The following is a 27,332-nucleotide window of genomic DNA, read 5'->3' on the forward strand; positions in this document are numbered from 1 at the left end:
ATCCAATACAGGGGGTGCACTGTGGGTGTTTGTCCTGCCAGAATAGAGATAACCTAAGAGTTTTCATAAAGATGCCTTTTGAAATATGGCCAGAGAGAGAATGGTTGAATGTCAAATTTCAAATAGATTTGACCCCCAGTTTTGTTTTTTTGTTTGTTTTTTTTTACTAAGCCAGCTGGGTATGGGTCCCTGTTTCTACTTAGCCTTCAGGCAAGTTTCTCTACGGAGTCAAGCCAGGAAGGAATTCCTGGGGTCTAGAGGAGGTATAGGTAAAAGCCTGAACTGGAGGATCTGTCTCCTGTTCCCCCTTAGACTCCTTCTCCTGCATCCCAGGACATAATGTTAGCAAATTTATGGTCCTGTGGGATAGACTGGAGCAGCCCAAAGTCCTGGGCGAGAGGGGGCCTCAGGATGGGGAAGGAGAACCCTCTGCCACCCCAGGCCAAACTGCGTACCTTGGGACTCTCTCCCCCGACCTCCCTGTACTAGGGGGACACCAGTTCACTCCTCCTAGGCTTGAACTGGATGGAAGGGGAGTCACCTGATCTGCCTTTATGGGTCCCCCGGAGGCTGCAGAAAGGGGAGATGTGTTGTTGGCAGTCCACCAGGTTCTGATCCTACAGGGACAAACCAAAGACAATCTCTGAATAGTTCTGACACCTCTTTGATTTGCCCCTGAACCTTCTTGTGGTGGGGATAGGGGTAGGCAAAGGAGTTACTGTGTAGATAAGTGGTTTTAAACAAAAATTGCAGGCTGGGAGGATATTGTTTTGTTTTTAAGGAAGAATTAGAGTCTCTGAAAGCCAAGTCCTCAGCTTGGACCGGTGCATTTCTCTCTGTCTTCCCCAAATTTACTGGCCTATGGACCAAATCTCACCACACCCCCCCAGGTGGAGGGGGTCATTCCTGAGCCTCTGGGGCCTCCAAAGTTTGGGTAGAAATGGGGGCTATTTCTGACATTGGGGGACAGAATAAAGTAGATGGAGTATGCAGTAAGGTTGAGACACAGGCCCGCCAAATTCAGCCATTTATCGGGGAGACTGTAAGGAAGGGGGCTCTCTGGCCTGCTCTCTGGGACACAGACCCCCAAGGCCACATTTCCACTTCTCCGGGTGCCAGCCTCCTTCACCGGCCACACAGGCAACCCCCACAGGATCCTACCCTCTTCCTCTTTGCTGGGAACCAGAGCTGACAAAAACAGAGGAATGACAGAATATTAAAGCGCAGGCCGGGCAGGCTGAGTCCTCTCCAAATGGGACCTTTGTGAGATGGGGGTTACGCTGCAGTGAAGGGAAAGTTCTGGCAAAAAGTGAGCCGGAGAGGATGAACTGAACCAAAATTCTGCTCTGTCATTTTTCGCCCAAGTAATGACCTGCACAAAATTCAGGATGACCTAGCGAACTGCGCGGCTGGATTATGGTAACTGGCTGTTCATGGGGGAGGCCTGGAGAGGGGTGAACCGCAGGTCACGGCGTCTAAAAATTATTAAAATGTTCGAGAGCCTGGTGACGCGCCTAGCTGTTTAACAAAGACTGCCAAAGTATGAGATTAATACGAAAACTTGCGCTTCAAAAACACACCAAAAAAAAAAAAGTCTTGTTCCGGCCTCCAAGGGGGCCTAGAGCTCTTCTGCCGGCGGCCGCGGTTCGGTTTTCTGGACACACAAGAGTGGACAAGAGCGAACTAGGCCGTTGCCGCGCCGATCGCGGGCGGGTCGGTGGCCGGGAGGTTGGGGAGCCGCCCTGTGAGTACCCTGCCCGCTCCCGCGCTGGGCCTTCCACTCCCGCGGCTGCCAGGGCGATGAGCGGACCGGCTGGGGCTTGTCTCCTTGGCCCTTTGGTTTCCTGCCCTCGCTCTGCCTGTCCCTCCCACCCTGCCGACAAAAGGTAGATGATTTCTCGCTGGCTGGGCACGATCGGATGGCGGAGGGGCGCCGAGCAGCGAAAGGTCACGCTAGCAACCTGTGGCTGCGGGAGAAGGCGGCCGCCGGCCGCTGGAGGTCAGGGGAGGTGGCTCCAACGCGCGCGGAGCTCTGTCCGTTTCCTATTTTTATTATTATGCGCATCGGTGTTAGGCTTCTTCTGGGAATGGAGGACAGAGGCAGACTCCCGTTCTGGTGGAACCCATCATGGGAATGGCTGACAAACCTTATCTCCTACCCATCGCGGCTGGACTGGGCTGGGGTGGGGGCGGGACATTCGTGGGATGGGTGGCATGGGCAGGTGGCGGCTCCCAGCCCGCCGAGGAGAACATTTCTGTGCTGTATACCGAGGATCAGCCATACACAGCCCCTCCGTGGTCCTGCCTCCCATCCCTCTCTCCTGGGGTGTTCTGGGCACCTGGGCCACATCCCTAGAGAAGTGTAGAGCAGCAGAGATGCCTGTGAGCAGCTCAGCGGCCCTCCCATAATTTTGAAAAGCCCTGAGTTGGACGTGTTTCAGAGAGCTAGAGAGTTGAGGAGGAGGTATGGGGTGGGGGAAGGGCCCGAACAGTTGGAGTGGGTTGTGCAGCTCCTAAGTGGCCTTTGACAAGACTTGGAAAGGTCCTTGCTTGATGCCGGGGGCCTGGTGGAGGTCCTACTTAGACCTCAGTGTCCCTGGGTGCCCAGATGGGGGTCTGAGATTAAGATGGCTACAGTAGAATTGTATGTGTGGTTTTTCAATGCCTGGCTGGGAGAATGTTGGCGGTAGAGATCAGGCCTGGAGGCCCACAGGAGCACTCTAGATTTGGGATAGAAAAGAGGGTCCCTGGACCTAGTTGCAGGCAAATGGGAGTGCTCCTCTGAGCCACCTGCAAGGGTCCCAGGACTGGGATGGGCAGAGACTTCTGGAGTGTGGGGGGCTAGAGGGTCTTTTGTGTGTGTGTGTGTGTGTGTGTGTGTGTGTGTGTGTGTGTGTTACTGCAGTATTTGTGAACGAAATTGATATTATTCTGACTTATTCACTAGGGATACAAAAATTGTTCAGACCTAGGGAGATGGGTAGGGAGCCTGGGCGGGGAGGAAGTTGCTTCTGTGCACGCTTGGCCTTACAATGGGAAGGCTGTCAGCTTTCGCAGTCGAGGATTCAGTTCCCTCCAGCCCAGCCCCCCTGTCTCCCAGTTTAGTACATGTACTGGTTGCTGGAAACCCCAGATCCCCCAGGTCTCCCAGATCCCCTTTTGGGTCCCACTGTCAGCAACCCTAGCAGGTGGCAGAGTGAGCAAGTTGAGAGAGAGAGAGAGAGAGAGAGAGAGAGAGAGAGAGAGAGAGAACACGCCTGCCTGGGGCTAGGGAGGTGGGAAACGGGGGTCCTCCTCACACTTCAGGGATTATCCTCCATTTCTGGCCCCAGGAGGTCTCGGGAGGTTGGGAGGGACCGGAATATCATCTGGCTGCATTTTTATGGTTCTTCATTGCCCTTCATTCGGAAATGAAACGCCTTTGATCTTTTTCTCAGGTTGTAAACGGAATTGCCCGTCATTAAATATCCAGGGCCCCATCTGCTTGGTCTCCCAGCATTTTTCTTTACAGCTGTTTCTCCCTCATTTTACCATTGAAATTTTCCAAAAGGACTTTATGACACCCGCTTCACACCCAGCCGCCTTTCCCCCCCTTCCCTTTGCTAAGAGGCGCCTTGAAAAATATATAGATATTCGTTTGATCGCAAACTAAAGGCTGCAAGGGTCACTGGAGGAGCCCATTGGGGTTTTGTTTTTCTTTTTTAAAAAAAAGTCCTGGGGGGATGGGAGGGGCGGGAGGGCACCCAGAAGGGCCCGATTCTGACTTGCCTTGCAGCCTCAGGATGACCCTTCCTCCTTTTGTGTTTAGCTAATGTTTACATCTCATAATTCATGCCCCACCGCCGAGCGCTGCGCAGCGCTGCGAGGTTTGCGTCTCTTTGCCAGACTCGCCGCTTCTAGTTCTCCCTAAAAGAAGAGGAAGAGAACTGGAAACCTTGTAATCCCAAGGATGGATCCGCAGTATCTTTTCCTGTTCCCAGAACTCAAAATCAGAACAGAACGAAATAAATTCAAAGCGTTCAAACCACACCCCAAACGAAGAACACCCGGAAAGTAGGAGAACTGGAAAATTTCTGGGCCAAGAAGATCTCTCTGTCTTCTGTATATACCCTGTAGATCCGAATTTGTGTAAGAAATTTTGTGGTCACAAATTCGTATCTAGGGGAATATGTAGTTGACATAAACACTCCGCTCATTTTTTCTCCCCCCTGAAGAAATTTTTTTTTTTTTCCTAAATGAGGACCATGCGGTGACTGGCCATGCGAAGACTCCTTCCTTCTCTCTTCTTCCTTCTTGTCCTCCGGAAACTGGTTAGAGAAATCATCTACCTGAAATCTGCCCATGTCTGTCCCTGGGAGCCTTGGTCCCTTTTCACTTCTCTCTATAGGTTCATGCTGGTGGTGTTGTAAATGTCATCCTCTCCCTCCAGCCCACATAGTCTCTCTTCTGGGTTCAGGGAGGTTTGACTGAAAATCTGGGGAAAATGACTGCTGTCCTCAGTGTGCGAAGGCAAAGGAAATGCGCTTTTCAAACGGATGTTGATGTCGCCTTTCTGTTTGGGTTCAGGACAAGATGCCCTGGAAATACCTGATTACCAAGGGGCGTTATTGTGTGTGTGTGTGTGTGTGTGTGTGTGTGTGTGTGTGTGTGTGGGGCCTCCAGGGCACCTACCCCAGCATCACAGGGATGTGCGACCTGTGTGCACTCAGGAGGCTGTGGATTAGTGGCAATTACCACGCCGTCACCCCCGCCCGCGGTTAGTATTGCTCCGATGGTTCTGGAATTAGCAAATTGCTATTCAATGCGCTCTCAAAAGTTGCAGGGTTTTTTTTATCCACTGCTCACGTTCAGTGTGGGAAACCAAGTTGTTTCTCCCCTGTCGGGGAAGGAGCGGAGTGGGCAGGAGAGGGGAACAGACAGACGGACTGACAAAGCCAAACTAATAGCGCAGCTAAATGCGATTTGGAAGGCGAGGTCTCCCCGAATTAGTGCATGAATTTTCTATCGATCCGCCCGCGGTTCCATTCATCTCTGACAAGCCCCTCCGTGCACCCGCCCGCTGGCTCCCCACGCCTCCTCTCTCCTTCCCTCCCCCTCCCCGTGCGGCTGCCGGAGAAAAGCTCCACGCTCAGTGCCTCTCGCCCCCGAGTGGGCTCCCCTCTCCGGGCAAAGACCCCCGTCCTCCTCTCACTTCGCTCCCCACGCAGACGCAGGGCGCACGGGCTCCCTTCCCGCGGGAGGAAGGGAAGGGGCCCACGGAGGCAGAGAATGCGGGCGGAGGTGAGGCAGGACAGGAGGGGCTACACGGGGAGCCCCAACTTCCGAGGGTGTCTAGGGATTGCGCTCTGCCCAGGGCCCCACCAGGCCCTCGGTTGGCAGCCCGCTCGCTCTCTCCCTGGGTCTCGGGGACGGGCAGGCCGCCCCGCAGGAGCCCTATGCAAATCCCGGCGTTGGCTGGGTGTCTGTGGGTGGGTGGGGAGGGGGCAGAAGAAGGGGAAATAAACCCCTTTGGCTGGAGTAGGGTCCGGGTGAGCAGATTTCCTTATCCGGGGATCGCAGGCGGGGCGGCCATTGGCTCCCAGGATCACGTGGGGCCCTAACTTTGTTCACTTGACAGTAAGTAGGAGGGCTTTCGGAAACAGGAAAACGAGTCAGGGGTCGGAATAAATTTTAGTATATTTTGTGGGCAATTCCCAGAAATTAATGGCTATGAGTTCTTTTTTGATCAACTCAAACTATGTCGACCCCAAGTTCCCTCCGTGCGAGGAATACTCACAGGGCGATTACCTCCCCAGCGACCACTCGCCGGGGTACTACGCCGGCGGCCAGAGGCGAGAGAGCGGCTTCCAGCCGGAGGCGGGCTTCGGGCGGCGCGCGGCGTGCACCGTGCAGCGCTACGCGGCCTGCCGGGACCCCGGGCCCCCGCCGCCGCCCCCGCCGCCCCCGCCGCCGCCCGGGCTGTCCCCTCGGGCTCCGGCGCCGCCACCCTCCGGGGCCCTCCTCCCGGAGCCCGGCCAGCGCTGCGAGGCGGTCAGCAGCAGCCCCCCGCCGCCTCCCTGCGCGCAGAACCCCCTGCACCCCAGCCCGTCCCACTCCGCGTGCAAAGAGCCCGTCGTCTACCCCTGGATGCGCAAAGTTCACGTGAGCACGGGTGAGTGCGTGGGCGCCCCTTCCCCCTCCCACCCCCGGCGCTTTACACCAAAGGGACCTCGGAGGCATGGGGGGGCGGGGGGGGAGCCGGGGGAAGCCAATTGTCCCCGCTATAAACTCGCCACGGCCGAGATTTACGGTCGCCTGTTTTCAGAGCCACATAATTACATCCCCCATAAATTTTTATGGCCTGGTGGGCCCCGCGCCTTTGAAGTCGGCTCCCCATTCTCTGTGGCCATTCTCACCAGCGACTTTCTCGCCGGGGACGCGTAGTCTCAGTGAAGTTGGAAGTCGGGGAGGGGGCGGGAGGTGGGAGAGAAGGAGGAGGAGGAGGAAATCTGTATTTAAGCGGAGCGTTGAGTCAACTCCCACTACTGATTTTTTCCCTTGCTTTCCCCTGGCCTGGCTCCTGGGCGCCAGAAGTGGGCAAAAGTTTTTTGTTGGGGGCAGGCACTGCTTGGAATCCGAGCAGAGAGGGTGGGAACTGACAGCAGAAAGGTTGAGGGAAGCCCCCTCCCCTTTCACCCCTCATTCTCCCACCCCGGGCCTCGGGCCAAGGCGGGAGAGGAACGAGGAAAACCTGGTGAAGATTTCCTCACTCTGAGCACCCCCCCCCCCACCAGACTCCCCCAAACAACATGGAGATAAGCCTCCAAAACTCCGAGGTCTCCTTTTCTTCCAGCGGCCCCCGCTTGCTTCCCTGTCCCCCACCCCGCCCCCCGGAGTCAGAAGAGGCGGCGGGAGAGGGAGGGAGGGAGGGCGGGCGATACTGTGTTCTCTGGAAGAAAGTGCTCTCCCTCCTCCCTTTGGGGGCCATAAAACTTTCTCTTTCTCCTTCTCTCTGTGTGTGTCCAGTAAACCCCAATTACGCCGGCGGGGAGCCCAAGCGCTCTCGCACCGCCTACACCCGCCAGCAGGTGCTGGAGCTGGAGAAGGAGTTCCACTACAACCGCTACCTGACGCGGCGCCGGCGGGTGGAGATCGCCCACGCGCTCTGCCTGTCCGAGCGCCAGATCAAGATCTGGTTCCAGAACCGGCGCATGAAGTGGAAAAAAGACCACAAGCTGCCCAACACCAAGATCCGCTCGGGCGGCGCCGCAGGCGCAGCCGGAGGGCCCCCAGGCCGGCCCAACGGAGGTCCCCCCGCGCTCTAGTGGCCTCTGCGCGCGCGGGGAGCCACGGACCTGGGGCGGGGGAGGGTGGCGAGCGCCGGGAAGGCGGGGGAGAGAGGCGGGAGGAGACCCTGGGGCCTGGGCCTGGAGAAGCCTTCCTGCCCCCCCCAACCCCCCTCTATCTATTTTCACGAATAAACGCAGAGAAGGGGTCGGGGAAGCTTTATTTATAGAAACCACAATGGGGAGCCGGTGGAGGCCCCCCCAGAAGCAAAGCTCAAGTCTCTTGCTTTCTTAAAAAAAAATAAATAAGAGGAGAAGAAGAAGGAAGAAAGAAAAGACAGAAAGAGAAATAGGAGGAGGCTGCACGCCTCGTTTTCAGCTGTGGCGAAGATGGATCCACGTTTCATCTTTAATCACGCCAGGCCCGGGCCATCTGTCTTGTTTACTCTGCCGCGGAGAGGACGGGCCTCGGCGGCCACCATTACCTCGACACTCGGCTAACAAATGAGGCTGCCCGCCACCGGCCTCTGCTGCTGCCACTGCCGGAACACGGCCCGGATTTTCTTTCTTTGTCCCCCAGGCCTGACACCCAGCGAAAGCGCCCTCTGATTGCCAGAGAGCGCGGTGTGTTGGCCACGGTAACACACACACACACATAACACCTCCTCCCGGTGGCCCATCCAGGCCCCTTTGCGGGGGACACTGACTGCACCCCGTTCCACGGCGGGGCTGGGAAGGGGAGGCAGCAGAAAGGGGGCAAGTGGAGGCTTGGGCGGCCTTGGCCACCGCAGGGAAATTGAGTCCAAGGAGAAAGAAAGAAAAGAAAGAGACATGCAGACAGCAGACCTGGGAGGGCCTGCCTTGGGCAGGTCAAGCTGTCCCTGCAGGGTGAGGGCGGCGGAGTTCTGGGCACATCCCCCTGGCCCATCTCCAGTTGTGCAGAGGTGACCGGCCCTCCTAGCCTGAAACTGAATGTGAAACTAGGAAATAAAATGTTGCGCCCCTCCCGGGTCTGGGAGATGATGTGCCAGAGACCTCTCCCATAGTTGATCATTGTTGCATTGATTATTATTATTAATTAATTATTATTATTATTTTATGTTATGTGTGTCCTTTCTCCTCTTCCCTTCCTGACATTCCAAACTAGGCCCCCTTCCTAGTTCCGGGGCTGCCTGAGTCTAGAACCCTTCGTTGGCGTGAAAATGTGTGTCCTGTACCGAGTGACAATAGAAATAAATGTTTGGTTTCTTGTGACCAGCACAGCGTGTTTTTGTTTAAGCCTTGATCTAAAGATACGGACAAATGCCCCCTAGCCTCCATCGGAAGCACCTCAGTCCATTTGGATTCACATTGTATGTGGCTGAGGATTTTTTTTTCCCCCCAAAAGGGTCCGATGGGCATTTCTATCTTCAAGGACTCCAAACTGTGGTAGCTGGTTTGTTTTCTTTTGGGGGTGGGTGTGTTCTTTAAATTTTCCCCCCTCCAGTGCAAAAAAAAAAAATGGATGGAAAGGACTAGGAGGGCTGACTCCAGTCCCTAATGTGGAGGTGGGGGGAATGTTTCATTGTAGGACACAAGAGGCTTAAGTATGGCAAAGCCTCTCATATCATGATTTATTTGTCATAAGCAAATAAAATGCGGTTAAGCTGTCTCCTTCTAGACAGACGGCTCTTTGCTTATTAAAGTTCCGAGAGAGGATTCCGCGAGGCCAGCCCCTTTTCTCCTGCATAAGAAGGTATCGTTTTCCTCCGAGGTGTTTAAGGCTTTAATGAGTCTAATTTTTTGCACAGATGTTTCTGGGTGTTTGCAGGTTTTCAGAGTATTTTTATATTACAAAGGAGCTAGCCGGTGCCATAGCTCAAACTCTGACAAGCAAATAGATAATCAAGAAGACAAATGGCCTCTTTTGTGAAGCCCTGCTCCTGTATTAATTTTCATTTTCTTTCTCATAGAAAGTATCGAAAGTGCGACTGGGGACCAAATCGCTTTCTGTCTCGGAGGTCCCAGTCACCCCTAGAATGGAGTGGGGGAAGGGAATGCAGGTGACCCTCAGAAGTTCTGTTAAGCGTGGGCCGCTTTTGTGCAGTACCCCCGGGAAGTTTGAAGGTCTGGGGGCTCCAGCCTGAGCTCTCTGGTCCTGTGGTGGCCCAGGGGATAGACCCTGCCTCCAGAGAGCCCGGGGCTGGGGAGAGCATATGAATGAAAAGTGGTTGGTTGTTTTAGTGCCCTCTCCCTTTAGGAAATAAAAATAGCCAATTCCACCCACACATTTTATTGTTACTTCTTTATTGTATTCCCCTGGTTTGCAGCACCCGGGAATTTGAAGCTGGGTAGGTCCAAGGGACCGAGGGGGCTGGTGTCCCTAGCCCTGAGAAAGGGTTGAACTGCCGGTTTAAATGCTGCGGGGAGACTCGTAAAAAATCGCCCAGACCTGGAGGATGAGAGCGGCCAGCTTTGTTCGGTCCATTTTGGTGCGATGTTTAGCTGCCAGGAGATGCGACTGCCCTTAGCAGAGGGAGAAAATAGTTCTTAAAAAGCATATGCCCCCCCCCCCCAGGAATGCCTCTATAGAACCAAATCAAAGCTACTCCTTGGAAGGTATGAATAGAATAAAAAAAAGATTTCTATGGAGCTTAAAGTTCACAGCCATTCTGTGTAGACAAGAGCTAAGAAAAATGTGAGAATTATACAGAAAACCATTAATCACTTCTTTTCTTTAAATACGTATCCTCTCTCCTTTGTTATTATTCAACAGCAAATCTCTGCAGACCGGCTGTTGGGGGGAAAAAGTGTTAGCCGCCTCTCCCAGATCTGCGAGGGGGAAAAATTTTGGAACCGTAAAGTTGAAAACTTTTTTCTCTCAGTTTGGAAGAAGCCCTTCGCCATGAATGGGATTCGAGGAGTTCGGGGCGAGAGGAGGCGAGAGGCGCAAAGGTAACAAAGCCCCGCCTGGGCTGGCATTTTTTTTAAAAAAATCGTTTTATGAGCTTTTTTTCCTTCTGCTTTTTTTTTTTTATATATATAAACAAGGGAAAGAAGAAACCCCTATCGTGGTGGGGTTTTTATGGTGACTCTGGTCAGGTTTGGGGCCTTTTATGATGACTGATGCTTGGGTCAGATGGGAGAGAGGCCTGACACCTGGAGAATGTTTGAACTGCTGGGGCCTGAGTGTGAGGGTCCCCGAGAGCCCCAGAGAAGGTTGTGTGTGAGGCAGCTCAGGGTGCTGTCCTGGTTTTGGAGGATGCAGGTGGGCCTGTGGCACCCAAGCATCTGTGCGTGTGTATGTGTGTAGCGACGCGCACATGTGGCCGGGCGTTCTGTGACTCTGTTTGTCTACACTGAGGGCTTGTGTCCCACGTAGCTGTTTACAGTGAGATGTCATGCTGCCCCTGGAAAAACGGAATGCATTTCTTGGAGGGAATGCCCCAGGCTTGGAGCAGCGCATAGGTGGATGTCTTCCCCTTTCCCCTTTTTGTGGCAAGCTTGGGATTCCAGGCAAATATTTCCAATTCTCTGGAGCAGGAAACTGCTCCGTTCACAGGCAAGGTTCCTGCCGCGGGAATCTTCCTCTTTAGCTCTGTCCCCCTCCCTTTTTCCTGGAGGCTCCGTGTTCGGTTTGGTTTCCTTTTGCTCTCTTAGTTTGGGGGCTGTGTCCCTCACCGCCCCCCGCCCCCCAGCCTGGGGCCCTGCTTCTGAGGGTGAGCGAGCCAGCGGGCTCTGCCTCGGACCTGACTGTGCTGGCCCTTTTTCCCTGGGGCTCACTGCGAGGTTGGAGGCAGGAGGTTGGCAGGAGAGAGAGTTCATGGAAAGGCCACGTTTTCTAGGCGATTAGCTCAGTATTAGAACCACAAAATGACCTCGGAAGCCCCTTGACCTCTCTGAGACTGGACATTGTGCTGGCTCCTGCGTCCTGCCCAGGAGGGAAAGTCACACCTCCGCTGGGAGCCAGCGGCCCCTGGGCTGCTGTGTGCCCATGTCCACCCCCTCTCGCCCCCAACCCCTTCTTTGCTATTTTGGAATTTCTAGGTTGTTTTTATGTTGGGGAGAAAAGGAATAAAAGCGTTTGCTTGGGTACAGCCAGGGGAGGGAGGAGGGTGCTGGTCTGTGTCCCTACAGGGCTCCTTCCTTCAGCCAGGCTCCCACCGCTGTCCCCAGGTCCAGCTCACCCCTCCTGTCCTGTTTTGCTTGGAGGGAGCTGAGGGGGGGGGACAGACAAAGGGAAGTGGCAGGAGAGGCCCACAAGGCTTCAGGGGCTAGGGGGGCAGCCTCTGGGTCCGAAGGAGAGAGGGCTCCCCAGCCACTTGAACAGTTCCTTGGGGATTACTGTGTTTCAAAGTCTGATATCCGAATCCACAACCCCTCAACCCATTTTTTTTTCCTGAAGTTCCTTTGTTTGGGAAGCTACTCCTAGAATCACTTTCACCCCCTTCCCCTGACCCCCAATTTCACCTCAGCTACTCCCAGAGCCGGTGGAATACCTCTCCACCGAAGGGGCAAGGGAGCTGGGAGAAGGGCCAGCGCAGACCCGTCCGACCATCTCCAGGGAGAGCTCTGCCATGTTAGCCAAAGTTTCCAGCAACTTTTAATTTTCAGAGATGGGTGGAGGGTTTCTAAGAGCCTTTCCAAATCTGTATGCCGCTTGCTGTACCTTAAAAGTCCACATGAGCAGCCATCCTCTCCGGAGGAGATGGGGTTGGGGGGACACTCCAGCTGGGAAGAGGAAATGCTCCTTTGAGGTTAAGACTAGGAGAGACTGAGCCTTGCTGGGATGTGCTTGGCGTTGGTTTGCGTGTTGTGAATGGTCTATTGGCACTTAGGGACTTGGTCTTAGGTGAGAAATAACTGGAGTTGGTTGGGATCCTCTTTGTCCCTGGATGGCAAATAATAATAAATGCAGGGGGTGGAGGCCTTCGGAAGGAAAGGGAGTGAGCAGAAAGGGGAGCTGGGCTGCTCCCGGGCTGGAAAAAGCTGGGGCTTCAGGGAGATGCACCCATGATGGGGGCAGACAACCGATTGTGGGAGCTCTGTAGGCCGAGGGACTTCGCAAGCTTCTCTCTGGCAATGTGAGGGTTAGGGGTTCCCCGATGGGAAGGAGGAGGGAAACAATGGGAAGGGAGGGTTAGGGTCCACTCAAGGATTTCATCCTACAGGTGGGAACCTGGAGATCTCACTTTCCCCCATTCCCAGGCCCCAACCCGAGTGCTGCCTAGGGCTCCCCAACCCTTTGGGCTCACCGTCTACACTTCTGGCGGCTGCCTCTAGTCCTCCTCATCTTTGACCTCTCTTCCCTCCAGGTCCCTGGTCCTCCCCATCTTTCTCTCCCTTCCGCCGCCTGGACAAACTGGGGGCAGCCCCAGGCCCCGTGGTGGGTCTCCCTGGGAAGCGGCCAGGGAATGGGGTCTGGTTAGAAAGCGAAGTGGGGAAGTTTCCCAGCGTGAGTTGAGCGCTGACGGATTTGTGATCAGCCATAAAACCGGCGCGTTCTGATTCGTAAATCAATCTCGCCTTTCTCCCAGTATAAACGTTCGCTTTATCGGCAGCAAGAAAGCGCTCGGCGCTCCACTCGCTCTCGGCGCTTGTTTATTTGAACACGGACATTCCCAGGATCCGAAGAGTGTGGGCATTTTAACAGAACCTGCCCCGCATGCCTTCCTGTCAGTTTGCTGTTCTTGTCCTGAAAAAGAATGTCTCGGTCTCAGAGATCGCCGCCCTCCCCTGCCCCAGCATATTATACCTTCTCTCCTGCTTGCTCATATTTTCCTTTTAGACTTTAGGGGAGAGCTTTCTTGGGGGGACCCCTTTAATGGATTTGTGGTCAGGACCTTGCAGAGAGTTGCACGGGCTCAGGACCCACGTCCCAAGCAGGCTGAATTCAATACCAGTCTGTGTTTTGTATCGAGACAATCAAAGCCGACCACCCCCCTACAGAGTCTGAGCCTGGCCCGGGCCTGCCGGCGCCCCACCAGTGCACCGGGAGCAAGATTCTGAGGAGGCCAGGCCACCCGGTGCCTTCTGCAGGGGCCTTGCTGCTGCCACAGCTGGACCCTACCGACACCCACTCGACACCCACTCGGGGTGCATGTTGCTTTGGGGGGTTATTAAACCATCTGGGCTCTCGGCCTTCTCCCCATTGAGTTGCTTTTGGTTCAGAACCCTCCAAACAAATCACAAGGGGAAGCCCCCAGCCTCCCTCCCCGAAAGCGCATTTGTTCTTCCCCTGTCCGGCCTGCCCTCCACGGCGGCGGTGGCCTGGCTGCCCCCAGAGCTGCTGGAGATAAGGCTGGGAATGTGCAGCGAGGGGCTTCTTCAGGAATGTCTTCTCCACCCCCCTTTGGGCCCTCACCTCAGCCCATAGCTAAGGACTCTGACTCTGGTTGTAGCTGGTCTGCTCATTCTGGGGTTGAGCTGTGTGGGAATGTTTGGGGATGTTTTATTTTATTTACCTCTGAGGTGAAGGTTTCTCTCTCTAGGCCCAGGGAATGGCTCCCTCCTATCATCCTGGGTGTTGAACCCTTTAATATGCAAACCCCCCCCCCAGTCTTTTTCCTATTGACCAGACTCCATTGTCTGTGGATTGGAAGCTCAGGGTACCAACACCTGGGAAATAGGGACCCGGGGCTGCCAGGCCGACTTTGACTTCAAAGCCTCTTTCTTCCTTTCCCCTCCCCACCCCCCTTCAGTTAGAATCTCCAGCTGTCTTCCGTGGAGTTGGGGGTAAGGGGACGGACACAGGGTGTGACAGAGGTAGAGAGAGGCGGACAGTCCACTTCTTTTGTTAGAAACTTCAGTCCGGCCTTTGTCTCTGGACATGCTCTCAGTCAGTCGGTAGGATTCGGTTGCCTATAATAGTAACACCACAAACGAAAAAAGTCCCCGCTTGCGGTTCTTCTCAACTTTGGAAGTCCCAGCGTCGCCTGTCCACCCAGTCCCTTTTCTGCCTCTTCAAAAGGTACCACCAGAGATCAAAAAGAGAATGAAAGCCACAAGCCCCCTTCTTTATACATATATAATGTGGACTTCAGAAGTGTCTCTTTTGGAGATGGTCCCTTTAGAAATTTTGTTGATTATTTAGGAAGAGGGGGGGTGGGTCCCACAAAAATCAGTTTCCTAAGAGTGAGGGAGAGAAGGGAGTTGGGGGGAATCTTAACCTTAAAGGGTGCAGGGAGAAGAATTGGAAGCTGAGAAATCCAGGGGCTTGGAGAAGGGCTCTCGCCCACCCCACCCCCACCCCAGACGCCCCTGCAGACTATTTCTGCACCTCCACGAACTAAGCAGAAGCAGGAGGAGAAGAGAGAGAGGAGAGGTGGGCTGTAGGTAAGTGTGTCGGGGTGGAGATGGTTAGGGAGCTGTCGCTACAGCAGGCATAGATGTGAATCTGGAAGAGAGGAGAACTGGATACTATTCCATTGGTGGGTTGGGGGGGGGGACCTATTTTGCAGGAAAATTTCTCCTCCTGAAGGGGAAGGTCATAGTGGTCCTTTGAGCCTGAAATCGAAAGACCCCCTTCCCCCCCCTGGTCACGTGATTCATTAAATAATTAATGCCGAGGTTGCAGAATAGATATGTATTCGTCAGGAAAATCGCAGGCTTGGTCTCCCTGTTTCTGACGTGCAATTCAACTGTCCTTTGAAAAAACAAGCCTGTACCCTGAGAAAAAAGAGAGGGGGGGGGGGGAGAGAGAGAAAGAGAGAGAGAGAGAGAGAAAGAGAGGGAGGCAGCAATAAAACAGCCCCGCAGCCGGAGCCACACCACGGGCTGGGGTATTGTAAGTAGAAGGGATTTCTCACTACCTACCGCGTCTTATATGTCCATGTAAATTTATTGTTTGTTATTAATGTTATTGTCGTAAACTGTGACAAATAGCCATCTTCATTTCCTGCCATTTCTCTTCACACGGTGCTCTGTGTGCTTATATCCATTGAGGCATTGCATAGAGATTTTAGGAATATTCCTCTCCCCTCTCTCTCTCCCTCTCCTCCAACCCTTTTCTTGATTTATAGCAATATGGGTGTCAGCTTCTCGGGGCCGGCATGCCAGCCATTGTGTGTGTGTGTGTGTGTGCTTGCGTCTGCGTGTGTTTGTGAGCGAGTTGTGTTGTTTATGGCCATGTCTTCGATAAATCATTTCTCACGGAAAATGATGTGGAAGCTGGGCTATTTCTGCGGCCGGGAGAGAGTCGCTCTCGGAGGCACTTCCTCCCTCTCTGCTCTGCTCCCAGGAGTTGGTTATTTCAGATGATTTACAGTAATATATCAGCAGTTAATATGAAAGCTCTATAGCTGGAGGTCTTAAATTACAGCATCCGTGATTATCAATTAAGGCGAGATTTGTATAAATTCGGTAAACCAGAAATGCCTCATTGGCATATAAACCCAGTCAAAGACCATGACCTAATATAAAAATTCTATTTGTGAGCCCGATAGAGCCAACATTCCTGCAGCAGCAGACAGAGCTTCATTTTCCAGCAGTTCCCCGCCAGAGGTTGGCTGCTCCAATTCCAGCCACTGGGAAAGAACCCAACTCTGAAGGCAGAAGGAGCCTGGGGGAAAGAGAGGTGGAGGCAGAGGAAGGAATGACTGGTGTTGAAGGCAAAGATTCTTGTTGTCGATGGGGACCAAATCCAAGTCCCGTGCAATTGGGGGGGGGGGAGGGCTGGAGAGATTCAGCTATAGCATTAAAGCTTAACCTATAGGACTGATGTGTATGACAGGGTATTTAGGGTGGAGAATGAGCTGCCCAAATTGGGCAAAACAATGGAGGCAGAGGGTGAAGGGCATGGAGAAAAGCTGAAAGCCCTGGCTCCCCACCCTCCTGGCTAACAAAACAAGGAAATGAATTCACACCCCAGCAGCCTTCCTTCGACCTCCTGAAACAAAGAAAGTTTCCTCAGCAGCCAGGGACTGTGTGTATATGTGGGGCTAAAGCAGGGAGAAGTTCTCCAAGTTTTTCTAGAGAAGAAATGTACCCGGAATCAGGTGGTCCCAGAAGTTGAAGCCTGTTCCTCTCCCTAAGCCCCGTTTCAAAGAGGAAGCAAACAGGGTAGAGATTGGGAGGGGGAGAACTGGTAGCTTTGCCCTAGGGTTTCATATGGGGGGTCCCAGTCCCTCCCCATCAGGGAAGAGTCTGCTGGCCAAGAGAAAACTAGTGGTGTCTTCTGGAGACATGCTATGCTGTACCCCAAAGTGGTGATAGAGGAGGGGCAGAGGGTACAGCCTTTGCCAAGTCTGGCCAAGGCTACTGGCTTTTTCTTCCCTGGCTGGAGCTGGGCCAACTGACTTTATAGCTACTATTATCTGTGATCTTTAACTCTGCCTGCTCGTGTAAGCCTTTGAGTAGGGAAATTAGAGCGACTCTGCACCCAGGTGTTAATTATTTATGGCATAAGCCTCTCCAATGGCTGCTTAGGCCCCAGTGGAGCATCTAGGAGCTCCCAAGCTCTACTCCAAGTGGGCGCTGAGCCCCCCTGTCCTTGTTAACAGGCAGATTTGTGGGAGGGTGGTGGGTGAAGCCTCCCAATTTGGGAGTCTGGGTTGACAAGGGTTTAGGGAGAAAGAGAAGGAGAGGAACAAGACCCTAGGCTAGCATGGGTGGGGGCATTACCTGGCCTGGATAAAAGGAAGGTGGAGTCTGGATTCAAGGGCTGGAGGGTGGAAGGGTTGGGGGGCAGCAGCAAAGAGATCTGAGGGGTAGGGGGCTCCAAGCCTTTCAGGCCCTCCATCCTTCAGTGTTGGAGAATTCCCAGTGTGGGAGGTGACAAGGTGGGTGTAAATGTGAGTTCACCCCGGAAACTGGTGCTCCAGAATGTAGGTCAAAGTCTTGGAATCCCTGAGAGAGCGAGGCAGGATTACCCCTTCCCTGGAGAGGAAGAGGGACATAAAGGAGAAGGGAGAGAGTAGAGTTGTGTTTATTAGCTCCTGAATTTAGTCTGTTTTGGAGGCTGGGGAACAAAAGGGTGGAGGCTGAAGGATTTGCTCTTTGGGACAGGCCATAGCTACTGGGAAGAGGTGGGGGCCAGTGCCACAGGCTCCTACCCCTGTGTTGCCAACTCCACCCCCTATCTTGCCCCCTCTGCTGCCTTTGCTTGTGCTTATGACATGGAGGTCTCCCCCCCCCTTTTCCTCTCCATTCTTTCAGCCCCCTTCAGGTCTTTGTCTCTTCTGGCCCCGGGGATACCCCCTCCCTTTCCCTTTCCCCAACTCTCACGCAGACGCTGCCCCAGGAGACAAAAGCAGGGAGACCATCCCTTTCCACCAGTATCTTTTAGTCCCTGGCCCCTGGTTAAATCTCCATCTGTGAGTCCTGATGCCCTCCATCCAGGCTCATAGGCCTACCCCCCAAATCACCAAGTTTGAAAAGACTTTGTTGGTTTTTTTAAAAAAAGATACATTTGGTTCATTTAACCATGAAGCACTCTGCCTCTTGCCAGGTCTTATGCACACACACACTCTCCGTTTGCTTTTGTGCTTGCTGTTGGGGGGGGGGGGTCTAATGCATTTGATGGAGGGGGGTTTTAGGAAAGCTGCTGATTCTGTTTTCTCCCCAGACTCTGCTGGTGTCCACTTTCTCTGTATAATTATCATGTTTTCCCCGTGCCTTTGAGAAGCTGGGCTGCCACTGCTTTCATGACCAGAGGAGTTGGATAAAAGATGAGGAGGGAGGATGAAGGAAACAGAGAGGGCCCCAGAGAGAGAAGGGGCAGAAGGATCCCTTTCTGAGGTGAGAAGTCAAGGCAGACGGCAAGGAGAGGATGGCAGGGAGAGTGGAGACAAAGGCCAGTCTGAGAGGCAGGAGGCTGTCCTGGAAGAAGAACCCCACAACTTGGATAAAGAGAGAGAGAGAGAGAGAGACAGACAGACAGACAGACAGACACACAGTCTCCTCTGAGCTAAGTGAGAAGAAGGGAAGTGAAAAGGAAACCACTTCCCTTGCCCCCTTCTCTGCAGAAGAGAATGTCTCCATACAAAAGGGTAGGTTTTCCCTGTAGATGAGAGGGCCCGGAGGCCAAGGGCTCCACACTGCCCCAGGGAGAGCGGCGGCCTAATAAGGCAGCCCAGCCCAGAAGTGGTTTCTGGAGATGCTTCCACATCCTTCCCATGGCTCAGTTCAAATTTACTTAAGAGACACAGAGAGGCAGAGTATGAGAAGACAAAGGGGCTGTGAGAGAGGGACAGAGGCAGCAGAGACGGTTAGAAAATGGGGGTGGAGGGCAGAGAGAGACAGGGAGAGTGCACCAGTGAGCCCAAACCCCTTACACCCCTGGCAGGGCAGGCACAGAGGGGAGAGGGCTGTGGGACGGGAAGCTTTTCTAGACGCCCTGCTTTCTTCACAGACAGCTGCCCAAGCTGAGACCGTCCCAGGAGCAACTGCCTCTAGAGTAGGCCCTCTGGGTGCTACCTCCGGTGGGAGGCAGCTGGGCAGCCACTGAAGCTTCAGGAAATGGCCAAGATGCCGTGGGCACTTCCGTCTCCTCTTCTCCCACCATCATGAGTCGCCTAATGGCGGGACTGGCCCCCAAACAGAATTCCCCACGAGGGACTCTCGCTCCTGGACCCGGGATCTTCTTGGCTTTCTCTTTCCCCTCATGGGTACGGTCTGGGTCTGGGTCTCTTCCTTTCCTCTTTAGGGGAGGGGAGAGGTTGATCTTCCAGCCGCCTCTGAACTTTCCCTTTCACCTCCCATCTACATCCCTTCGCAGGAATCTCAGCCTGAACGAACGGATGCTACCTTCACTGACCTCTTCCCTATCCGCCCCCCACCCCCATCTTTCAGGAAAGAAAAGGGAAAGAAAGTTCCTACTCGCCTAAGCAGCCTTTAAAGATTCCGGGGAAACTGGGAAATGCAAACCTTTTCGCCTCTCCAGTCCCTCTCCCCCCCACCCCCCCTCGCCGCTGCTCTGCTCCCTCCATGGAGCACCCCCAGCGCCGTCCAGTCCTGCTCAGAGCTCTCTCCCTTCCCCTCCCTTCTCTGCCGGCCGGACATATGGAACCCATTTCGCTGGTGACATTGAAGAGCCGCCCGTGCGCCCGCCTTCCCTTCCGCCATGGCGCCCCCGGTGCTCCCGCGCCTCGCCGTGCCCCCCGTCAGTCGCGGCTCCCCTTCCCGGCTACTGGGCCGCCTCTCAGAGCCCCGAGCCCAGCGCCGTGCCCGGCCGGCCCGGCGGAGGGGGACCCCCGGCTCCTCCAGAGAGGGGCGCCTCGAGGGCAGCCCCGCGCGCCCCGCCGCCCGCGGCCTCGAAGGCCGAACAAAGCCGGGGGCGGGGGCGGGGGCGGGGGCGGGGTGCGGGCCGTGCTTCCGGGCCTCTCCCCGCGGCCGCCCGCCCGTCCCAGGGCCGCCCGGGGTGGAATGACCGGGATGCGGCCGGCCCAGCCCCGGCGGGGGCCGAGGGACCCGAGCCCGGCCGGTGGCTCCTGCGAGCGCCCCTCGCCCCGCGGCCTGGCGCGGCCTGCGCCCTAGCGGGAGCGCACAGGTAAGTGTGGGTGCGGAGCCCGGGCGGGCGGGGCGGGGAGCGGAGTGACTGAGACCCGGCCCGGCAGCACCCCTGGGTCCGCACAGAGGCCGGATCCAAACCGTGGGAGACAAAGATGAGGCAACTTCAGAGGCGGTGGGGCCGGAGGGGGTCGAGGCACCCCGCGGTGCAGGGCCGAGTGGAGGAGCGTGGGTGCGCCTGTGGTGTGTGGACAGGAACGGGGTTCGGGGTTCGGGTGTGGGAGCGCCCCCTCGCAGGCAGGGTGTTGGAGGCGGTGGAGGGCTTTCCAGGGCGGCGAGGGGCATCCGCTGGGGAGGGGCCAGCGCGCCCGGCCTCCGGCCCGCACAGCCCAGCTGCCCCCACGGCCCAGCCTTTTAGCACCTTGCGGGCTATTTGAAGCGGAGACTACAAGGGGCTGCGCTGAGGCCGGGTGTTACACTGAGAAGGTAGGAGAGGGGGTGATTTATGGCTGCAGAGAAGCCGTGTTTACTCCCTGCCTGCCTTGGAAACCAAAAACCAAACAGAGCGGAGGCCGGAGCAGCCCCTCTCCTCGGGGGCGGGAGGCAATGCCAGGTGGATGCTCCGGGATTTATTTTCTCAGATGTGGGGAGATGGTGGGAACTCCCTTTGAGGCACAGAGTGTGGTGGGTCTGTGTGAGGTGTAAGGAGGGTGTGCGCGCATGCACACGTGTAGGTGTGTTCGTGAGTATGTCAGTTCTGGGGCTGGGGTTTGTTGGGCGCAGCATGGCTTTGTGAGGGGGCACCCAGGGAGCTGGGGGGAGGCCGATGTTCTCTGGTCCTGATCCTCTGGGACGGGGCAGCTCTGGACACGCTTTGCTGCTCGGTTCCCTCGCCCATGGGGCACTGCTTGGCTCCGCCTGGGCGTTCTTTCCTCCCGCGGCCACATGCAGCAGGGTCCACTTGGCCTGGCCCCTGGCCCCTCTGTGTCATCTGCCCACGCGACACCTGATATTCACTTTGAACCTTTGACTTTGCTGTGGGAGACTAAGGAACTAGTGAGCATAGCTGTGTGAGAAGGGGAGGGGGCGGGGAGGGAGGGAGGAGGAAAAGGCCTGGGGTAGTAGGGGGGATCAGTGGTTGGAAGCTGGGCCTTGCAGGCTTGGGTTCCACCATTACTGCTCAAATTCCCCTGAAGTTGCTGCTGGGGGGAGGGGGGGGGGCAAGGGAGCACAAAGGGGAACAGAGCAGGATGGTGGGGGTGGGGAGAAATATATTTTTGACCCCCAGATCGTTATTTCCGCAGGCCAACTGGTGGCTCTTGCATTTCTGTCCAGACGCCCCAGCTTTGCCTGGAAATTGTTTTGCATTAAATTTTCTCAGCCGCAGAATTATCTTTCCTCGCCTCCAGCTAAACTTGCATTTTTCCACCAGACACTTGGGTCCTGCACCAATGAAATCTGAGAGGAAGCGGCTGGGCCCTAAGTGGCCGTAATTTAATTGATTTTATCATAAATCATCAACTTGATGAAGAACCCGAGGTTTCAGTGAAGTAAATTGATATTAATGGGAGTTTCTTGAAATGCAAACTCGCTGTATTGCTGGATTGTTGGGGCATCTTGAGCTGGGGAGGTGGATTACTCGTATCCCAAGAGCGGGGAGCCTGGGACCTGGAGCCCAGCACAGCTAGGGGGTAGGGAAAGCAAGCTGCAGAGGGCAGCTGCAGGCCTGATTTCTAGGGGGAGGGGGAGCAGGTAGGGAACAGAACTTTGTGAGGAGGGAGCAGCGTCTGACTCCGTGAATCCTGATGGCCATCTTGAGAATGCTGGACTCCAATTGGGGGGAGGCAGTTGGGAAGCTGGGCTGGTAGGTGTGTGGGCAGAGTTGGGGGTCGGGGCGGGTGAGAAGGCCAGGCTGGTACAATGGGTGCATTGAATTTGGGTTAAAAATTGCCAGGTCGAAGCCTTCCTCCTCTAATTAGACAAATTAATTATTTACTGCTAAGGTTCCTGTGTTCCAAATCAGCACTTTTGAGTTGGTGGCGAAGGTGGAGAACAGCCCCCCACATGAACACACACACACAAGCACAAGCGGGAAAGCAGTAAAGCCAGTGCGTGAGCCTCTGTGGGGCAAGAAGGACCAAGGTGGAGGTGGTGTTTGGTAGGAGAGGTGTACGCTTTTAAATCCCAAAAGGAAATACTCTTCCTTATTGTCCGAACTTAGTGTTGTTGGTTGTTGCTCACTTTTACATTAGCACATGGGGAAGCACAAGCTCTCAGTCCAAAAAGGACCTCAGGCCCACCCCCTCCCCTCCCTCCACACATATGCTCTGGCTTTACAGAAGGGGAAACTGAGGCCCAAGGAGCTCTCTGCCTCAGCTCGTACAGCCAATCTGGAACACCTAGAATTTAAGCCTCCTGACTCCCCAGCCTATCCCCAGGATGACTTAAGACAAGTCATTTCCCTGGTCTCAGTTTCTGGATGTAACAATGACAGGAGGGGACAGGATGGTCCCTGCGTTTTCCCAGTTCTGCCCCGGATGTAACTGTCTAGGGCTTGGGAACATCTCCCTTGCATACAGAAGTTGCTGCATGCTTATTTGCAATATACAGGGGGTTTGTACCCACCCAGAGCAGTGGGTGGTGACTCAGACTGGCTCTAGGAAATCTACTGGCATCTGGACCATTCCTCCTCCTGAAGATTAGAGGCGAAGCTCAGGCCTCTGAGAGCAATGGAAATAGAAGGCAGTGGAGAGGGGCTTGCTAGCTGGATTGGGCTGGAATGGGCATTTGGGCGCTAAGGAAGCAGGGCTCAACCACACAGAGCAAGGCACTCTTCCCCTAGGTGCCCAGCTGAGGCTGGAGTTAGTTGTTCAGAATGCAGTTCTTAAAGTCCCTTCTACCCCAGCCAGGGACAGAACTGTGGTTTTAGAACTTAGATTCTATGATGGCAGGCTACCCCCCCCCCCCCACCTCCAGCTTCACCCTGACCCCTAGGTCTTTGGACCCTCTTTTTCTAGGAGAGGGCACTATACCACTATACCAGCTCTTCTGCCAGGGCAGCCAGGATAGGCCTGCAAGGCGGATGACCCCCCCCCCCCCAAACCACCACCAATTCTTGCTCTCATTTTCCATCTCTTTCCCCAAACTGGGAGAAAATAAAATTCAAGAGGGGTGGGAGTTTCTCAGAAGTTTAATGGTTATGAGAAGAGAGATTTCTTGTAGGAGCAGAGATATGAGGAGGGAGAGGGGAGTGGGGAGCTCCCCAGATTGCCTTGGGAAGTGTGAGCAGGGATATGAGTTGTGCAGGAGGAAGTGGGAAGAGATGGGAAACAACCTCATCTTAGTTCTGGAAATCAGAGTCTCAGGCCAGATTTTATATATATATATATATATATATATATATATATATATATATATATATATATATATATATATAGAGAGAGAGAGAGAGAGAGAGAGAGAGAGAGAGAGAGAGAGAGAGAGAGAATGAGAATGAGCGCTGGCAGGTCCAGACTCTGGCCCTATCCCATTCGACTTTGGAGTTTTATATTTGGAGGCAATTCGGAAGGCCTTCAGCTGATTGGTCATTAATCCGGTGAGTTATTGTCTGTTAAACAGAGGTCACTGGGAGAGAGACATCCAATCTGTCAGGAGAGACCTGCGCAGTCACTCTCAGCGGCTGGGCCCCTGTTCCTCCCCGGCCTGCTTCTCCCTCCCTTCCCCAGCACCCCCACCCCCTGCCCAGCTGTCCTAGACTCGACCCTCTCCCTGGTGCCTTCTCTACTTTGCCCACCTTTGTCTCGACATCCGCGGGTGTGGGTGAGCTGGGCCAGGACCATGTTTCTAGATGAGGCGGGACCCCTGATTCAGAATTGACTCATGTGCCAGCAAGGCGCCCGCCTGCCGGTAACTCCCAACTTGGCCTGAGGCAGCCCCATCCACTGCTCCTCAGCACGTTCAGGCGGCCTCCACGCTCACCCCGAGGAGTCTTTGCAAATTCTCTTGGTTGCCCTGTCTTCTCCTGCCTCCCTTTTCACCCTGTCGCTTGGGGTTGGGGGGAGAGTACAGCTTGGATTTTTCTTCCACCCTAGTGGCCTTTTTATTCTTTCGATCCCCGTTTCTGCTGAGCCAGGTCTATACCCGGTCTACACCGGTCTCTGCTGAGGCGCCAAATCTGCATGCGGCTGCCCCTTTGTTCCCTCCTGCTCCCGGCATCTTGGGGTGGGGTGGGTAGGGGGGAAGGCAGGTTTGAGGATCCAGATACCAGGAGCGGTCTTCAGTAGCAATTACCGTTTTACAACCCCAGCTTGAAAATTTTTATGAATGTTTAGATGGAGATTTGGGTGTGGGTGTGAACTTTACAAGACTCTGCCGCCGCTGCAACAAAGTTGGGCGATGAAGCTAGAAGAGTGTGGGTCTGGGAACCAGACAGGACCAGAAAGAAACAGATCCCTAGATGCTTCGTTGGGCTTGCAGGTCCCAGCGCCTCCACGATCAGCCTGCGGTCGGAATTTGGGGCAGAATCCTTGGTCACCCCAAGGCTGATCATCAGAAATCGATTTGAACGGGGCCAGCCAATTTGTGCTTTGTGAGAGGAGAATTTTCGTTTGCTCTTTGATTTTCTGTGTATGTGTGTATGGGGAGGGCGGGGGCTGGGGGGGGGGAACTGATGTGATCCCCCAAAGGCCTGGAAGGCTGGACCGCCAGGGATTTCTCAAGGGGGTTTAAAGTGCTCCGTGTCCCCTGGTACTGGGTACCGATTAGGAGTGGGGGAGGGGAGTGCCAGTGCCAGAGAGAGCACTCTAGCTTTTTGGAAACTTAAGCAGAGAGAAAAGAATGTCTCTGAAGGGGGACGCTTTCTCTAATTTTTACCTTTATTGTTAATTTTTGCCTTTATTAGATTACACTAAGGTCTCTGTGTCTTGATCTTTCTCTCCATTTTTTCCAATTTCTCTCTCTCAACACACACACACACACACACACACACACACACACACACACAGTAAGTTAAGTTTCCCTGCCTTGTGTCCAGGAAGAAATTGTTTCCTCTCCTCTCTGTAGTCTAACCCTGAATCAGGACTCCCTTGGCATCGCTGCAGCCCTCTCCCCTCCTCTTCTCCAGACCCCAAAGTCTCCCCTCAGACCCCTCTGGTGTCTCCCACCCCAAGGTCCTTGCCCACACTCCTCACTATCCTGCCTTTGTCCCTTGAAGTTTGAAAGGTCCCCATCCTGCATCAACACCTCAAACGAAATGGGAGCCCTCAGGGCTGCCTGTTCTACCGTCCACACCCCACACCCTCCCTGTCCCAATCTGGGGCAACCGGCCAGCCAGAAATCTCCAAGAAAGGAAGAAAAAGGCAAGAAAGAAACCAAAATGGGATCTAATTGCCTCCCAAACATTTCAAATGGGCTCTGCTTTCCAGAACTAAGAAGTCCCACTTCATCTCCTACCGCATTTGGGGGTGCATGTCTTCTGAACTTTTTCTCCAGGTTAGTTTTCTTGCTCCCCAGTTCTTTTTGCTTCCACCCCACTACACCCCATTTCTTTGCGTAGCCAGAAGGCACCGCAGTGAGATGAGGCTCCAGGAGGGGAAGAGTCCACTGCTGTCTCTGGAAAGCGCCTCCACCCCCAGCTCAGCTCCAGGCCCCATCAGCCTGCAGCCCCGGCTTGCAGGCCGGCAGCTGGCGGGGTGCCCTCCAGGCTCTCTTTTTATTCCTTGATGCAAAGCTTTGGAGCCACAAACAACCAGGTTTTCTCTTCTCTCAATTTTTATGAAGATCTTCTCTAGCAACAGCTAGGACAGATGGAGGGTCTGAGATACATTCTTGGCTTTTTAAGTTTTGGGGAGTGAGAGAAAAGACCCAAAGGTGCTGGTTCCCTTAAGCCTCTGGCAGCCTCCGTGGGCTGAGTCCCTGACCCACCAGACCCAAAGCTACATAGAGTCCCACTCTGTAGGTCTCTCACCGGGGACTAGAGGTCTCAGGGCAGATTTCTTGCAGCCACATCCTCATGCAGCCATAATCACTCTCTTCGAGGGTCATGGCTTGAGCCCCAGCATTGGGTCTGGCTTGGGCATTTTCTTTTCTTGATACTCTTGATGAACACAGAAAAAAATGGCTCCCACCCTCTATCTTCATCTGTCCTTTCTCTCAGCCACCATCTCTCTAGGAGGCCATAGGATCCTTGGGAATATCACAGTGAAAGCTCTACATGCGGTTCTTGTTGCTAGAGGGTAGGGAGGCCATGGGTACCCCAACCCCTAATTCAGCAGGGCCTCAGGAAACCTACTGCTTCAACCCAGAAAGTCTGACTTACGGGGCCTGGAAGAAGTGGGGGGGGGGGCAGAGGAGCCCAGGAACCACTTCCTATGGGAATAGAATGGTTTCTCAGCCCAAAGCAGAGCCTGTGAGTGAGGAACAACGATAGGATCTGAGGGAAGTTTTGCCAGACACAACCACCCTCTCCTGGAAGGAAGACAATAGAATAGCTGGAAACAGTTTCTCACCTTTGTTCTCCCAGTCCCATCTCTCCTTGGTGCATCCAGCTGGGAGAAGGCAAAAGCCAAATATTCTAACCGGGAGCTCACGGGGCAGTGGCTGGTGCTATCCACAAAAAGTTAAGAGAACAAGTTTTCCAAGCTGCCTTTGTAGGAAAAAAAGAGACCGTCTGCCTCCTATTTTATCCCCTAAACCCAGAGTCAGCACTTAGCAGAGTTGCAGACACTCCTGCTTTTGGGAATGCCCCGTGCTCTTTTTGTCTTTTTCCTCCACCAACGGGACTGGTCCCCACCCCCGACCCAAATCTGCAGACACCTACATTCCTGGCTCCAGTCTTCCTCCTACAGGCCTCCCCGCCCTTCTCAAACACACCCTAAGAAAAGTTTAGCTTCTATCATCTTCCTTACTTCTGCCAAGAATCATCATCTTGCAGAGCTGAGAGAACAAGTTTGTTCTGAATAATAATAATAATAATAATAATAATAATGACGACAGCCACCACCACAACAACTATCCTCTGTGTCTCCTGCCGGTTCCCTTAAAATTAAGCCATTTTGCTAGTTCTTCTCATCTTCTTAGAAGTACAAATATCCTTATCACCTCTGAGTCCCTTCTGCCCACCCAGAGGTGAGAATCCTAACAGAAACTTCTCTGGGAGGTTCTTACAGGCTCTGGCCAGCCGGTCTGGAGCTGAAGCGAAACACAGGGTCCTCCTTTTGTCACCATCTCATCAGCCCCCCTTCGCTCTGCAAGATGGTCTGGGTTTTTTAAATAATCACCGCTTGTTGTCTGTTCTCAAAAAAAAGGGGGGAGGGGGCTGTTTAAAAAAAAATCTGGCCTTCCCTCCCTACCAGTTGGAAACTGGGTCTGGAAACTTGTGGGGAGAGAGGAAGAATAGAATGGGTGTGGGGAGAGAAGCAGCAGACCCGGAGATTCAGATGGAGGGAGCCAGAGGCAGAGGGCGGAAGACCCAGCCACTAGTCCCAGAGGAGTGAAACTACTTAAAAAAAAAAAAAAGTCCTAGTGTTCCACTGCACATGAATACAGAGGGGCGCCAGGCACCCCACCCCCGGGGAGCACAGAGCCTTTGACAGGCCTCCCAGCAGCTCCTTCTCAATTAGCATAATGGTTTACTACTGGGGT

The 27,332-nt window shown here is 54.3% G+C and overlaps 2 protein-coding genes across 5 annotated transcripts in view; both read left to right on the forward strand.

The window, feature by feature from the left end:
- HOXB3 (homeobox B3) overlaps positions 1-27,332 on the forward strand; it is a 53,972-nt gene that overhangs the window by 20,668 nt on the left and 5,972 nt on the right. The window contains exons 1-2 of one of the 4 annotated variants that reach the window (XM_059670724.1): positions 1,783-1,886; positions 10,021-10,199. The exons of 1 other annotated variant lie outside the window; for it this stretch is intronic. The gene's annotated coding sequence lies outside the window, so the exon portion shown is untranslated. Of the gene's footprint in view, positions 1-1,782; positions 1,887-10,020; positions 10,200-19,284; positions 19,736-27,332 lie in introns of those variants that run through there. 2 more of the 4 variants (XM_059670722.1, XM_059670725.1) reach the window with 2 other exon arrangements.
- HOXB4 (homeobox B4) lies at positions 5,499-8,522 on the forward strand. Its single transcript, XM_059670727.1, has 2 exons — positions 5,499-6,151; positions 7,006-8,522. The coding sequence occupies exons 1-2, from the start codon at positions 5,704-5,706 to the stop codon at positions 7,302-7,304; spliced, it is 747 nt and encodes a 248-aa protein (XP_059526710.1). The 5' UTR covers positions 5,499-5,703; the 3' UTR covers positions 7,305-8,522.

Source organism: Myotis daubentonii, chromosome 16, assembly GCF_963259705.1.
Source record: "Myotis daubentonii chromosome 16, mMyoDau2.1, whole genome shotgun sequence".
Taxonomy (NCBI): domain Eukaryota; kingdom Metazoa; phylum Chordata; class Mammalia; order Chiroptera; family Vespertilionidae; genus Myotis; species Myotis daubentonii.

Coding starts and splice junctions, on each gene's coding strand:
- HOXB4 (XM_059670727.1), top strand. CDS start 5,704: ATGGCTATGAGTTCTTTTTTGATCAACTCAAACTATGTCGACCCCAAG. Junction 6,152..7,005: donor CAAAGTTCACGTGAGCACGG/GTGAGTGCGTGG, acceptor GTGTGTGTCCAG/TAAACCCCAATTACGCCGGC.